This window comes from Hyla sarda, chromosome 10, assembly GCF_029499605.1.
Source record: "Hyla sarda isolate aHylSar1 chromosome 10, aHylSar1.hap1, whole genome shotgun sequence".
Lineage (NCBI taxonomy): Eukaryota > Metazoa > Chordata > Amphibia > Anura > Hylidae > Hyla > Hyla sarda.
This window is the reverse complement of record NC_079198.1, coordinates 82,603,347-82,620,168: the sequence shown is the minus strand read 5'-3', so window position 1 is coordinate 82,620,168 and position 16,822 is coordinate 82,603,347. Positions and strand designations below refer to the sequence as shown.

At 41.8% G+C, this 16,822-nt stretch overlaps 1 protein-coding gene across 2 annotated transcripts in view; it reads left to right on the top strand.

Moving 5' to 3' along the window:
- SIK2 (salt inducible kinase 2) overlaps positions 1-15,775 on the top strand; it is a 167,762-nt gene extending 151,987 nt beyond the window's left edge. For both annotated transcript variants that reach the window (XM_056541847.1, XM_056541848.1), the window contains exons 10-15: positions 2,278-2,521; positions 5,099-5,383; positions 6,036-6,187; positions 7,994-8,107; positions 9,407-9,498; positions 11,898-15,775. In XM_056541847.1, coding sequence (XP_056397822.1) covers positions 2,278-2,521; positions 5,099-5,383; positions 6,036-6,187; positions 7,994-8,107; positions 9,407-9,498; positions 11,898-12,456 — 1,446 coding nt within the window. In that variant the 3' untranslated portion in view covers positions 12,457-15,775. The remainder of the gene's footprint in view (positions 1-2,277; positions 2,522-5,098; positions 5,384-6,035; positions 6,188-7,993; positions 8,108-9,406; positions 9,499-11,897) is intronic.
- Positions 15,776-16,822: the final 1,047 nt, after the last annotated feature.

Sequence of the window (16,822 nt, the reverse complement as noted above, 5' to 3'; positions counted from 1 at the left end):
CACCACAGTATGGACATCCAGTTAAAGGAGAAGGCAACGTGCTCTGGCATTATCAAGGCCGGAAAGAAATTAAGCTGCATAGGAGGCCCCCTCTGGTTTTGAAGTTCCTATGATCAGCTGCTCACAGATGCAGTTTTCCTCTGGAACGATTTCTTAGTCACATCCTGGAGAGAAATGATTAAATTCCCAAGTCTCTGCCACCATTTCCTGCATGGTTTTCTTTTAAGCTCCTTCCTTGCCAAAGGCATTGTTGTTATCTCACTGATTTGGGGCCAATCTGATGCAGATCAGTTCTTAACGTAACACTTTTTTCCCTTTTTAATTATATGGCTATACGCGCTTGCATGGCCAAACCAGTTGACCTGGGGGCTCACACGTTACCATTTGTGTCATTCCTTTGTGTCATTATTCTTTGTTATCAACACACCGCACGTCACATAAGCCACAGTCATCTTTTTGGATATATAGTGAGAACTATATGAATAAAAATTCAACATGCAACGAACAAGACAGGGTTTATATTTTTAAGAACAATCCTGCACAAATGATCAGTAGTGGTTGCCAGCTTTTATCTTCAGGATTGTCTGTCTTATGTTCTCCACTAATTTTTATGGTGGTTTTATGTGGACAAACACATAAGAGTATTATTTAGGTATTGAATGGCATCATTATGTTGGCCATATATAAAAGTAGAATATAAGCATTATATGGTAATCTTGTTTAATTAATTAATATATGGAAGTATTATGTTAATTCATTATTTAGATCTTTATTATCATTTATTTAAAATATAATTTGAAACTAACAGCTGATTGTATCTCCAGTATGAAAACAAAGTTACAATTACAGGGAGATCAGTTACAGAATGATTATCTATACTCCATAATCCATTTCACCTATCACATATATGGACATGTCAGGACATTATGTATATTCATTTATTATTCTGATGTTAAAATCTCCAGTGATCACTGTCATTTCAAACAACTTTCTTTAATTTGATAGCCTCTGTCATCTGTAAATCTCTAAAAATTACTTATTACCCCACAAAAAAGCCTTTTAGTCTAAGCCATTGCAGATGGCTGTCTGTTGTTAGGGGAATTCCTGAAACACAGGATGTGTGGGCAGGACTTAGATGGTGTTATGCAGGGGAGAGAGCCGGCGTACATACAGAGCCTGTCTGCTGCCTCCAGAGTCCACACTTGTCATCGCCACCAACGGCAGCTATTCACTGCTTAGACTAGGACTGCTTTTGTGATGTAACCTCTGTCTTGCTGGGATGTTATTGCTGCGCTACTTTCTGCCCACATAGCACCTTGCAAACCCAGTGCAAAGATAACCTCTCCTCACTTTACATGCCACCTATACTGTGGTAGTGACTGTTTAAATCCTCCCCACAAAACAGTGCCAGCCTGTTCAGTTCAGTGCACTTTATGCAGCACTATGCTCTGGCATAGCAAAGAGGAGTAGGTGCTGTACAGTGCTTGGCCAGAGAACTAAGGGAAAGGAAATACAGGTGTGAGTACTGCTGGCAAACAGTCTAGCTCTGATCCTGCCTCCTGAAATGTAAACAATGAGATATAGCTGTTCACCACAGAGGTGACTCCCAGGGGCTCAAACCATGCAGGTCTTTAAACGTACCGGTATGCTTTAAAGGGGTACTCCCGTGGAAAACTTTTTTTAAATCAACTGGTGGCAGAAAGTTAAAAAAAAATTTGTTAATTACGTCTATTAAAAAATCTTAATCCTTCCAATACATTTTATGAGCTGTATACTACAGAGGAAATGCTTTTCTTTATGGATTTCTCTGATGTCACGACCACAGTGCTCTCTGCTGACCTCTGCTATCCATTAAAAGAACTGTCCAAAGCAGCATATGTTTGCTATGGGAATTTTTTCCTGCTCTGGACAGTTCCAAAAATGGACAGCAGAGGTCAGCAGAGAGCACTGTGGTCGTGATATCAGAGAAATCCAAAAAGAAAAGCATTTCTTCTGTAGTATATAGCCCATAAAGTACTGGAAGGATTAAGATTTTTTTTAATAGAAGTAATTTACAAATCTATTTAACTTTCTGGGACCAGTAGATAAAAAAAAAAAAAAAAAAAAAAAAAAAGTTTTCCAAGGGAGTACCCCTTTAAGCTGTGTTACCATTTAAGTAATGCCATATGCATTTCCTTAGGAGGAAAAAGAAAACAGGTTTACTTTGTAACCTATAGCATTTTCTGTATGCTAATATGTAATACGAGCTCTGACTTTTATTTTCTGCTTTGCTGACAGGTTAATGGCTGCTTAATGGATCCTCTACCCCCTGTAGCAATGAGGAAGGGTTGCCAGTCTTTGCCAAGTAACATGATGGAGACCTCTATTGATGAAGGAATTGAGACAGAAGATGACTCTGAGGATGATCCGGCTGCAGCATTCGCAGCATTTCAAGGCAGACGTAGTGGGCAAAGACGACACACACTTGCAGAAGTGACAAACCAGTTAGTGGTCTTACCCAGTGTGGCACCAGACATGGAAGGTAAGGCTGTAAGTAGCATGGTCTCTAGTTGACCTATACAATGCAAGAGTAAACACACACTTCAAAGTATATATAATAGCACTTTACTAATTTCTCAGCACAAAATTGACACCAGGCATATCTCCTATGGGCTCTACTGACAGTAAGTTTGATCACTTAATAGGCCCTAAAATCTTAGAGACCCATAACTGCTTATTGGCCTAGAGCAGTGGTCTTCAACCTGCGGACCTCCAGATGTTGCTAAACTACAACTCCCAGCATGCCCGGACAGCCATCGGCTGTCCGGGCATGCTGGGAGTTGTAGTTTTGAAATATGTGGAGGTCCGCAGGTTGAAGACGACTGGCCTAGAGGAATCAAATGACTGGTTCTTGGTATCTTGCAAATAAAGTAATGGAGCATGTCACATGACCCCGATCTAGACCAACCAGCCAAGAGGTGCTGTTACACATACAGCACACAAATCGATATGCAGAGGATAGCTTAATGGGGGCGGGGGGGGGGGGGGGGGGGGGGACTTTGGACAGCACTTAAACAAGTAACCTATAAGAGTATATGAGTATCATACAGAGGACCTTTACTCTAAGGTATACCACATTTCCCTTGCACCTGGCCCCTGGAGATCAGATTACCTTTAAGAAAGCAGCCTCTTAAAAGGGGATGGTCTTTTAAAGGGGTTCTCCAGACAATCCTTGCTTGTTAGAAGCTGATCTAAGAGTGTTCCCCAGTGATCAGCTGTGATTTGTGGGAACATTTAGCAGTAAGTTTTCCTGCAGCACCAACAATGAGGAAATCGATGGTACACCATGCCATTGCAGGACAGGATAGGTCCTCCAAAGCATTAGATGCCCTTTGTAACCACTCGGGTTAAGATCCTCTGCAGGGGCCCCTTCCTCTCCTCCCCTCCCTTCTCTAAAAGGGTATATGGAGATGGATTTTCTAGGCACTTGTTGCATATCCAGTCTTTAGTGACCAATTCTAGGGAATCATATGACATGAAGAATTTTAACAGTTTGACTCTCAAAGTGACAAGAATGGAAGCTTGTTGTTGGTGAGAGGCATACAGATACTTTTCACACCTATTATAATATTTCAGGCTTCATTTACATTCAGCTTTTGTACTAGCCTTCAACTCGCCATCTCTCTTCAAGGGCTGCTTTATACAAGTGCATCCATTTACTGATTTGCCTTGGACATTTTGTAAAGGCCTTCAGTGATATTTAGAGAATAGATTGCTCCACACATTTGTCACTGACAACTCATTCATCTGAACAAGTGCAGTGAAAACAAAGTATGTTTGTGTGTGTCTATTTGTATGGAACATAAATCTCACAATAACTACAAAACACATTGAAAAATTCTACAGTTAGGCTAAAATAAAATCCTTGCATCCTGCTATGAAAAATGATGCCGGTCATTTTAGTGTCCTCTATTTCCCAATGAACTGTTTGCACAATTGTATGTTTGTACACACGCACCCAATAAAATCGGTGAGGGGCAGCTCTGCAGGTCAACCCATGGTACTATCATCAGCTGGATTGCAATGGCATTGACTTCTATAATCCTCAAAGTACAACTATTATTTTCGAGACACAGCCTTCTGGCTATTCTTTTCCACTGCAGTGTTTGCATACAAATGAAGGACCTTCCATGTAATGCATTTATCTGTTCTTACTTAAAGGAGTACTCCGCCCCAAAACATCTTATCCACTATCCAAAGGATAGGGGATAAGATGTCTGTTCAGGGGGGTCCCACCACTGGGGACCCCCGCGATCTCTGCTGCGGCATCTCAGACATCCAGTGCACAGAGTGAACTTTGCTCCATGCCAGATGACTGGTGATGCGGGGAGGAGACTCGTGACATCACGGCCATGCCACAAGCATGATGTCATGGCCACACACCCTCAATTCAAGTCTATGGGAGGTGTGACAGCAGTCATGCCCCCTCCTATAGACTTGCATAGAGGGGGCGTGGCCGTGACATCACGAGGGGGGCATGGCTTAGACGTAATCAGCCTACGGCGATGCGCCTGCCGCTCTAAATGAACGCCGGGTGCAGCAGGGAGATCCTTTGGATAAGGGATAAGATGTCTAGGGGCGGAGTACCCCTTTAAAGAAGGGGGTCTTGAGCAAGAAACCCCTCTTTATGACTAGACAGCTTTACAGTGGTTCATGCTGTTTGATACATTTGGAGCTTCTTTATACTGTCTAGTGTATGTTTAGACCACTTGTTAGTTGGCTTATGTTATGCCAAAATTTTTGGCTTGCAAGATTCAAGTCACTTCCTCCTTTTAGACAAGACACAATGTCTACAAGACATAAATGTGGTTCAAGTCATGTAAGCCAAGATTTGGCACAAATTGTGCCAGAAATCTGACATATTTTAAATAATAAATCTGCCCTATTGTTTGCCTTGCTCATTTCTATGCATTTTTAATAGGTTAATGATAAGTACATTTTGGATAAGTTGTTTGACAATAGCAGAACTATACCAACCCTAGCCTAATACCATAAATAGTGATGTTGGCTTGTGTCAAACTATAGTTTGTACATACGTTCATCTTACCATTTATTGCAGGAAAACTTTTTACTATTGGGAACAACCCATCTTTGGGAAGTGTTGACTGCGAATATGACATGGGATCTGTTCAAAGCGACCTCAACTTCCAGGAAGATGCTGGAGTTTTTAATGAAGTGGCTATGGCTAACCAGTCCGTCACCAGGCTTACTCCACCATATATAGGTTTACAGCCTACCAACTTGGCCATGCCAGCCATGTCCTCTCAAAAACGTGAAGCACACAACAGGTCTCCAGTCAGTTTTCGTGAAGGAAGACGAGCCTCTGACACCTCACTCACACAAGGTAGTATATATTGCCTTATATTCATGACTATTTACTTCAAGCTGTGGTAGATATTTGTAAAATGTATAGTTTCAGTTATTTCTATAATCTTTTATTCATATTCTTATTTATCATTGTCCGAAAGACCTTAAAGGGGTACTCCAGTAGAAAAAAAATATTCGAATCAACTGGTGCCAGAAAGTTAAACAGGTTTGTAAATTACTTCTATTAAAAAATGTTAATCCTTCCAGTACTTATCAACTGCTGTATGCTACAGAGGAAGTTGTATAGTTCTTTCCAGTGTGACCACACTGCTCTCTGCTGACACCTCTGTCCATGTCAGGAACTGACCAGAGCAGAAGATGTTTGCTATGGGGATTCGATCCTGCTCTGGACAGTTCCTGAAATGGACAGTGGTGTCAGCAGAGAGCATTGTGGTCAGACAGGAAAGAATTATACAACTTCCTCTGGAGCATACAGCAGCTGATAAGTACTGGAAGGATTAAGATTTTTTTTTTTACACAGAAGTAATTTACAATTCTGTTTAACTATTTGTCATGAGTTGATTTAAAAAATGTTTTTTCCCGGAGTACCCCTTTATTTATTTTTATAATTTCCATTGTTTGTGTTGAATTGCACTTGTCTCTAACTTTTCCTTATTATGTAACCATAGGAATCGTGGCATTCCGGCAGCACCTTCAGAACTTGGCAAGAACCAAGGGTATCTTGGAGCTCAATAAGATCCAGATGCTATATGAGCAAATGGGACCTACTGAAGATCCAAATCTTACATCCCCTAGCTTACACGATCCCAACAACCCCCAGGTATAATGCAAGCCATTTTGGGGAAAGCCTAATAAATGTGTAGAAAAAATTGTGTAATTAAAGGGTTCTATGGAAAAACTTGTTTGTACAGTAGAAATAGAAAACCATTAAAGGAGAACTATGGCAGAAATTAATTTATCCCCACAGGATAGGGGATAAGTAGCTGATCGCAGGGGTCCGACTGCTGGGGCCCCCCCGCAATCTCAGGGATGGGACCCGGCATTCGGTAAGGAGCTCGTGCTGCAGACTGCACGCGTTTTATTCATTTCTATGGGAGTGCTGAAAAGACAGTACAGCACTCGAGCATCATCAACGCATCATCATCATCCATCCTATCCACAGTTAACTTTTGCTGGAGTGCTCTGAGAGTATTAGTTGCCAAACTCTATATTTTATTCTATATTTAGTATAGAATATTGTCACAAAACATGCTTAGCTGGGGGTGGACATATACAGTTAGCATCAGAAATAGTTGGGTTTTGGGTTTTTCTTTCCCGGAATTTTACACACAACTCCTTCCTTTTGAGTAAAAATGTACGTTGGGTGCTTGCCAGGCAGAGTGTACCAGTGCAGCAATAATGCAGCAGTTATTTCAGTATACTTAACTATATAGGTGGGGTTCACTCTTGGTACCATTCCCATAAAAGTGTATACATTCTGTTAAGACACAGTATATCATACACTTCTATTAAATGAATGAATGGGAGACATATACTGTGTGGTGGGAGTATCTTTAAGAGATGATATAGAGATTGCCGCTGTTTTATCCATCCCATTAGCCCTATCTGTTATTTATTATTGCAAATTAGAGTATATGACTACTGAGGGGAAAGAATGCTCATAGACAAGCAGTCATTCATCTTATAAACTATATAAGTAATGGCACTCATAACTTTTAACATAAAAGGGAACCTGTCACATTGATATTGTAGTCTATTCTGCAGGCGTCATGTTATGGAACAGATTGATATGTATTTTCATGGAAAAAGATTCAGTATAGCTTATCTATTAAAGGGGTATTCTAGTGAAAAAAAAATGTTTTTTCATATTAACCGGCTCCAGATTAAGTTAAACAGATTTTTAAATTACTTCTATTAAAAAAATCTTAATCTTTCCAGTACTTATCAGCTGCTGAAGTTGAGTTATTTTCCGTCTGACCACAGTGCTCTCTGCTGACACCTCTGTCTGTCTCAGGAACTCTCCAGAGCAGGAGAGGTATACTATGGGGATTTGTTCCTACCCTGGCCAGTTCCTTAGACAGACAGAGGTGTCAGCAGAGAGCACTGTGGTCAGACAGAAAAGAACAACTCCACTTCAGCAGCTGGTAAGTACTGGAAGGATTAAGATTTTGTAATAGAAGTAATTTACAAATCTGTTAAACTTTCTGGAGCCAGTTAATATGAAAAAAAATAGTTTTTCACTGGAATACCCCTTTAATGTATATACCTTTTCATTTATATCCCTGCTCATTCTAGGCTTAGGAGTCCAGTGGGTGGTCTTACACACTAATGAGCAGCTATCTCTGCATACACACTTATACAGGAAGGGCTATCACTGAGTAAACCTACCCCATGGACACCTAAGACCATAAAGAGCAAGAATTTTAATGAATAAATAACAAATGTTTTATGAATATTTTCACACAAAAGTAGATATCAATCTACTAAGTTTCTCCTGCTCTTTAACATGCTGCCCGTAGATCAGACCGCATACTTAATGTGGCAGGTTCCCTATAATGTAGATGTTGAGGCTCCAAATTACTTTTTATAGTAAGTTTCTCACATTTATCTCCTTTTGTTTCCCCAGCCTAATCTCTCTGCACAACTTCTACATATTTCAACGTTTCCTAATAACTTGCAACCTCCGCTACTGTCAAGGCGTCAGAGTTTGGAGACACAGTATTTACAACACAGGCTGCAGGTAGGATGTGACCCATCTCCTGAATACAATGTACTATGAATTGTCTATGTACACAATTGGCACCTCTTTAGATGTTGCATCTCAAAGTTACCAGGCAGATTACATGATGAAATTGTTGTCATACTGATACACAAAAGGCAAATTATGTTGCAGAAAGGTCTATAGGTAAAAACTTATTCCATGTAATTGACTGGGGTAGTTTTGGCAGCGAGTACATGGATTGCAGCAATTTCTTTACAGAAATTTCTAAATGTGAATCCACCCTTAGGATGATTAAAGGGGTACTCGACTGCCCCAGCGGTTGGAACATTTAGTTCCGAACGCTGGGTGCGGGCTGCGGGGGTCGTGATGTCATGCCATGCCCCTCGTGATGTCACACCACGCCCCCTCAATGCAAGTCTATGGGAAGGGCGTGGCAACAGTCACGCCCCCTCCCATAGCCTTGCATTGAGGGGGCGTGGTATGACATCACAAGGGGCATGGCATGACATCACGACCCCTGCACTCAGCGTTGTTAAAGGACAACTGTAGTGGAACACTTTTATATATGCCCGGGCCTAAAAAATAAACAAAATAAAGTTATACATACCTTCCTACGAGCCCCCGTTGGTCCGGCACAGGCCTCACGGTCCCGCAGGGCTGACACCATTCCACTTCCTGGGGACGGGGACGCCGCAGAGCCATCGGCGTATCACCGGCCGTAGCGATGTCTCGCCCCGGTCGGTGATAGGCTGAGCCCACTGTCATGTATGGAGCTCTGGCCGGCTTCTTACATGACAGTGGGCTCAGCCTATCACAGGCCGGGGCAGGACATCGCTACGGCCAGTGATACACAGACGGTCGTCCCAGTCCCCAGGAAGTGGAATGACGTCAGCACTGCCGGACCAACGGGTGCTCGTAGGAAGGTATGTATAACTTTATTTTGTTTATTTTTGAGGCCCGGGCACGGGCATATATAAAAGTGTTGCACTACAGTTGTCGTTTAACAAAATGTTCCGAATGCTGGGGCAGTGGAGTACCCCTTTAACTTAGCTACTGAAATGTGGTAAAATATTCAAAGCTTGGTCAAGTCCATTCAGTCTATAGGTTGTTTACCAACTTATATATCGTCATAATTCATCTGACAGTCCACAAACCAGGGTTCCTGTTTCTCATGTTCTTCACAGTATTTGAAATGTGATAAATATTCAGATTTTCTTCCATGGCATGAAGTTTTGCTTCCCCTTTCAGGGGTCCACTTGACCTATGTGAAATACTTATTACTGCTTTAAATTTCAGCCCGTCTTTATTCCTTTGCAGAAAGGGAGTCTGCTGGTGAAAGCTCAAAACAGCTGCCCCCTGTACTGTAAGGAGACACCCAGAAGTTTGGAGCAGCAACTTCAAGAACACAGGTGAGATCCAGTTTTTAGGTCTTGCCAAAGGTCTGCTTCGTAAGATGGGGTCATGTATAGTTTTTTTATTGAGAATATGTGCCACAGTTCACACAGTGAATTTTGGACATATTTTTTGAAAAAATGCAATTTAAATATGTGGGAATAGACTGCAATGTCATTTATTTTGAGCATATTGCTTGGGAAAATGCAGGCTACCATTGAAATTATTGTCACATATTAAATGGTGGAGATTTGTCTCTTGGGAAAAATATGCCATGTGAATATATTCTTAGCATTCAGGACACTCTTCTCCCTAGCGGGTTGTTTTTTTTGGTAGGCCAGGCAATCTGGTATGAGACAGAGGACGAGTGAATTGAACAGGTAGTAGGACTCTAGATATCTCCATAGTTATGAGTATTAAGGTCCCCATAGACCTTTGATAGCTGTCAGCCAATTATTACTCGGGCTGACAGCTATCTCTCTTGTTCACCCGATGTTAATGAATATTCATTTCAGCCGAACAGTCTTTATGGGGATAGGAGGGGTAAGTCACAGCTAGACTGCCCAATAAACTAAAAATAAAATGCTGCTGTGTTTAAAGGGGTTATCCAGGAATAGAAAAACAGAGTTAATCTACTTCAAAAACAGCTCTACGTCTTTCCCCAGGTTGTGTGTGGTATTACAACTTGGCTCCATTCATTTTAATGAAGCTAAGCTGCAGAACCACACCTAACTTGGAAACAGACGGGGAGCGGTTTTTGAAAGAGCGCTTTGTTTTTCTATTCCTGGATCACCCCTTTTATTATGCTGCTTTGGTTGTGATGGCTTGAAAAAAGGCTGAAAGGTTTCTGCCTTGTTGCTACCATGCCTTCAATTCTATGAAGATTTGCAATACATGTCAGATTTTACCTTATCTGGTGTTTCAAACTTCGACCTATTGGTAAACAAAAAACCACGGCCCATCTTTCTCTTCTCTGACCATCATCTGTCAGGCAAGACTCCGGAGGACCCATACACATTAAAGCAGTGTTTCCCAACCAGGGTGCCTCCAGATCTTGCAAAGCTATAACTCTTAGCATGCCTGGACAGCCGTTGGCTGTCCAGGCATGCTGGGAGTTGTAGTTTTGCAACATCTGGAGGCACCCTGGTTGGGAAACACTGCATTAAAGGGTCATGAAAGAAACAAAGCATCCGGCTCAGCAAATGTTACTTTAAATCCTTTGGACTTTATTCCCAAACCGACATGCATACACAGGAACATGAAGTGGAACTTAAAGGGGTTCTCCAGTGCTTACACATGTTATCCCCTATCCAAAGGATAGGGGATCAGATGCCTGATCGCGGGAGTCCCGCCGCTGGGGACGCCCGTGATCTTGCACGAGGCACCCCGTTTGTAATCAGTCTCCGGAGCGTGTTCGCTGCGGGTCTGATTACGGGCCACCACCGGGCCGGCGGCGTGTGACGTCACGCCTCCACCCCCGTGTGACGTCACGCTCCTCCCCTCAATGCAAGCCTATGGGAGGGGGGGTGATAGCTGTCACACCCCCTCCCGTAGGCTTGCATTGAGGGGCGGAGCGTGACGTCACACAGGGGCGGAGGCGGGACATCACACGCCGCCGGCCCAGTGGTGGCCCGTAATCAGACCCGCAGCGAACACGCTCCGGGGACTGATTACAAACGGGGTGCCGCGTGCAAGATCACGGGCGTCCCCAGCGGCGGGACTCCCGCGATCAGGCATCTTATCCCCTATCCTTTGGATAGGGGATAAGATGTGTAAGCACCGGAGAACCCCTTTAAATAGCGCCTTTCAGGTGCAGTGCCCCCTTAGTCGTGCTGAAACACAACATTTCCTTTCTACTTCATGTTCTTGAGATTTGAAGTAACGTTTGCTGAGCTAAATGTTTTGTTTCCTTCATGATTCCTGGTGCCATCCTGCATCTATCTGAGCTGCGGCTTCCCTGTGGTGAGTGAGCTGGGGTGCCAACTCTACACATATTAAACGGTCAGCTGGTCCTGCCAAAACCAGCAGAGTTGGCCAACTTTTCATGGGGACCTTTAGTGGGTAACTAGTTGATGTTACCTGCAATTTTGAATGCTTTCCTGTTGTCCAACCATAGCCATATTACATTCGATATTTCTTCAGATTTTGTAAGTTTTAAGATTTTTGGAGCAGTTTACTGTTATGCAGGGAAACCTTTTAGAGAAGATCACCCAAATTTGCATTGAAAAGTGGTCTTCTATCGGGGTGGTCTCCTCAAAGAAAATGACCACTCTCCCTAATGTTTGTCGGACTGACAATCTGTCACACAAAATCTGGTCTGGATAAGGGGTGGTCTTTTGGAGAGGGTTCAGTGTAGTGTGCTGCTTCTTTGTTTTTGTTGTCTAAGAGTAATTCATTTTCCCTTTTGATCACACAGGCTACATCAGAAGCGCCTCTTTTTGCAGAAGCAACCCCAACTGCAGGCTTATTTCAACCAGATGCAAATAGCAGAAAACACTTATCCAATGCAGGGACAGCAGCTCCCGTTGTCACACCAGGAGTCTGTGCAGCAGAACCAGTTCAGCTTGTCACAGCCACTGAGTCCAGTATTGGAGCCTGCATCGGATGAAATGCAATATGATCCATTCTTAAGTCAGTATCACAAGCTGCATTCCCAGCAGATGCAACACATGGTACAGCCCAGCCAGCCACAGCTCCTAACCCAAGTTCATGTTCAGCAGCCTCCCATACAGTATACCTACCAGTCGTGTGAATTAACCGGGGTGCCAACACATGAATTGGAATACACAAACCAATGCCAGTATTCAGTAGATACATGTCAACAAAGTGGAGTGGCATTGCATGAAACCCAGGTTAGTCCTACAGGACATGATCCTCAAACATCCTACAAAACATTGAACCTCAATGAGCCTTATGACTGTGAGATGATGGAAACTGTTGACTCCCAGCACAGTGGCTATGTTTTGGTTAACTAGTCCTTCAGAAGATTACTGTATTGTGACAGTAGGTTTTAAGATGTAGGAGGAGAAAGTTTACTTGTAACTACTTTTTTGTTTTGTCGGAACGAAGAAGAAGTCTACTTGATAAGGAATCTGGCTTGCATCGATGGATTTCTCAAGTCTTTCATGTTACAAGTCCTGTACACTTGGAGAAAAAGGCATCCTTCAAGGAAGAAACAGGAAGAACATTTTTTTTTTCAATCTTCTGGTGGGGAAGACACAGACCTTTCAAAAACACCAAACTTCTGCTACTAGATTAGCGTGCTGGTCCTCTAAGGACCTTCAATATGGAGCTGACGTATGACGAAGCACCATTGAAAGCAATATAGTTTTTTTTTTTTCTTTTCTTCAGAAAGTGATCCTAATGTTGCAATCAAAAACTTCTTGTAAATGGATTTTAGAAAAACTTGTAATCTAAGCTACTGAGATAAGCAGAAAGCACCTTCCCAAACAATATGGAGAAGCAATTAACTAACTTTAGTGACCAGATTCTACACTACTGTTTGGAGGTACACATCACGGATGGACCTCAGCAAAGTAAAGATACTTGGTGCAATGACCTTAAGAAGAGGTGGCACCACGTGGACTCCGTTTGCTCAAAGTGAAATTGACTGAACAGGAAATAAGCTTTCCATATTTTGTGGACAATGTGGGTTTGAGATCCTAGATAACTGTTTGGCAGTAGATCAGGATGTGTCGTACATTGGTGGTAGAAAAAAACCAAGAGACATTCTGTAGAGATATAGAGGGTTTCAGGAGATGACACAGTTGTTACGAAACTGTCACTTTTTAGCATAATGAAGAAATAATAATCTTGACTGTGTTTTCAGGTCACAGTAATACCATATGTTGCTGTTTGTTGACAAAGCTTTGTACATTTGGTAAACTATTTAGATTTTAGTCAGGAAAACTCAAAATGAGCTACAAAAAGCTGTGTGATGTGTGGTAGTTTTGTGCCTTTATTGGTTCTTTTTCATAATAGAGTATACCTTTACTTTTATTTGTTTTTGTTTTTTTGTTTTTTGTTTTCCGGATGAAAACCGTTTTAGACCATTCTTCATTTCTATCAATGCTACATCCAAAGTCAATTCAGAGTTTGTGTGTATGTACGTCTGTTCCACTGTGTGGAAAGCAAAAAGAGTTTAATTCAATGTTTTGATTGCTCATTTGTAGAAAGGAAATGTTTTAAAAAAGTATTATAGCAATATTTAATTCTATTTAATGTCATGAACTGTTGATATTAACCGTGACAATTGATGTTTCATGAAGAAGCTGAAGTGAGGGAGTTGTTGTACCCTAGCTACGCGTTTATCAGATGAGTAGTATTCAATATAGGTTACACTAGCTATAGACGTAACCTAAGATTCAGTATACCTACCAGATCACATGTTGCACTTTCTATAGAGTTGAGGTTTAATATAGCCATAATGTGGTAGATTGTTTCATTATAAAGGCCACCATTTTTGGAAAGAAGAAAAGTCAGTAGTATTAATTCAATTCCCTCTTCTCCCATATAGAGTATATAGAACTGTTGTGTGCATGGCGAACCACATAACACTAACTTAAAGTGTTTACATCTTTTTGCTAATTTTATCATAAAGTTACTGTTAGAGATGTGTGAAAAGTTTTGATCGGTCAGGGTTTTGGTGCTAAGAGCCTCACCAACCAATAAAACAAACAGGTATAAGTGCTTGGACAAGTGCTACACTCCCTGTCTCTCTCCTCACTGCATAAGGCAGGTGCCATAGACTTTCTATAGAGTCCATCTCCTTCAGCAAAGATAGAGACGGGGGAGACACAATTAGCCGAGCGCATTTTTCCACTCATTTAAGCGATTGGTGGCGGTCTCTGCACCCAGACCCTCATCAAACAAAACTTTTGACATGCCTCTATGACATAAATTATTATTTTTTTTAAATGACAGTGACACTTTTAATATACTGACTATAGATCACCCTACACACAAGATAAGTCGGCCAAAGCTGACAATTTTAGTAGGACCAACCAACCATGTAATGTGTACAGGGGCCTCCCAACTTCCCCCCCAATGGCAGATGTGGGAGGAGATAAGAATTGAGCATTTTTATTTTGAAACTGAGAGCATCTTTCTTTCTTCTGTCCATTCGGAACAAGCATACTTTTAGAAACATATCAAAAGATTGCATCGGTGACTGTCTGTGTCCTCAGATCCCCAATACTGGGCATCGAAGAGTGCAGCACCTTCTTTGTAGCCACTGGCAGAAATCCCAGGATGCAGAGACTCATCAGTGTTGTCATATTCTGTGGCATGTCCAAACATTGTAAAATGTACATGAAGGTACATATTAAAAAGGGTTGCATAAATTAAGAAAAAAAAGCCTGTATTTTTTCCTCCCAGAAATAACACCAGTCTATATTGGCTATGTCTGGCATTGCAGATACATTTAAGGAAACTTCACATCACTTTCATGCTGCCCAAACCATGAGTCAGTGGGGCAGTCCCTGGTGACTTCTCCCTGCCCCACCAGCCTTGATTGATGGATCTCTTCCTAGTTGGGTATAGGGAGAGATCTATCAAGACCAGCAGGGCAGGAAAAAGTCACCGTGGAAAGTCCTGGTTGAGGCCGTATAAATATTATGACAGGATCCCTTTAAGTGAATTGATCTGAGCTGCAGTACCACACTGCCTTTCTTATTCCATTTAACCCCTTTATAGTGACCACAACCCAAGGCTTCACATTCGTTACTGACGTTGGCAAAACCAGGACATATATCTAAAAACTAATTTATATACTTGATCCATTATTTTCTTTACAGAGGTTTTTACCTAAAGTTACATGTAGAAAAATCTGAATCTTACCTCTGTTGAGGAGAATGGAATGGCCTGACTGCTCTGAGCTTCTGTCTCCCTTCTTAGCTGCCAGGGCAGTGCCAATTCAGCTTGCCTGGTACCATCGCTACACTGGCTAGAAGTTACAGCCTTTAAATACAGCTGTCAGGTAGCATATTCTTTAGCAACCAGATGTTATAGATCACTGTCTGTCATCCTAAACTAGCACTGCGCTGAGGGCAGAGAAGGAGCAAAGAGGCTTGGCAGCATGCATGCTTCACTTTCCCTACTGACATACCAATCAAAGTCTTGTAGAACACGGAGAGCATATGTAAGGCAAAGTCAACCAAATGGTCAGATTCTTGCAAGGTACAAGGAACCAAGTTCAGAATTTTCCTCTTATTTATGAAATCACGCATTTGTTCACGTATGAAAATTGAATGTGTTTTATTTTTTTGTAAATAAATGACAAATTCTTGCAAACCTCACCAGTTAGAACTATTCTTACTGAGGAAACAATAAAGGTGCATCATTTCATTTTTACTTTTATGTTCGTCACTTTAAACCCGACATCACTATTTGTTTGTTTGTTTAAAGGGGAGTGTAGTGTATAGAGTGCAGATATACTTTGGAGTACTATTTGCCCAGGAGGAATCAATGCTACCATGATTAGGAACTTCTGGGATTGAGCATACACAATGGAAAACAAGGTTTTATTTTTCATTTTTCCTAGAAACAGCACTGCACCTGTTCATAGCCTACAGCTTACAGAGTAACATTGTTTATGGGGAAAAAAACATACCCTTTTTTCTAATATCCAATTTCTTTAATTCAAGAAAGTAAAAAAAATAAAAACACAAAACATTCTGGCAGATCCCTTTTAACCCCTTAATGACGCAGGAAGTAAATGAACGTCCAGGTGATGTGGTACTTAACGCACCAGGACGTACATTTACGTCCTGAGCATAACCGCGGGCATCAGAGCGATGCCAGCATCATGCGCGGCAGGTCCCGGCTATGGATCGCGTCGCTGTCGATCCCGCGGATTTCCGCCATTAACCCCTCAGATGCCGTGATCAATACAGATCACGGCATCTGCAGCATCGCGGTCACTTAACAGGATGATCGGATTGCCCGCAGCGCTGCCGCGGCGATCCGATCATCCTGCACGGCAGACGGAGGTCTCCTCACCTGGCTCCGCTGCCTTCTAGGAGTCTTCTGCTCTGATCTGCCTTCCCGCAGACCAGAGCAGAAGATCACCCATAACCCTGATCAGTGCTGTGTCCCTATGGGGACTATAAGAGTATAAAAGTAAAAAAATAAAGTAAAAAAAATGTGAAAAACCTCCTCCCCCAATAAAAACGTAAATTGTTCCATTTTCCCTATTTTACCCCCAAAAAGTGTAAAAAAAATTATTTTATATACATATTTGGTATCACCGCATGCGTAAATATCTGAACTATTAAAATAAAATGTTAATGGTACCGGACGGTGAACGACATGAACGTAAAAAAAAAAAAAGTTCAAAATAGC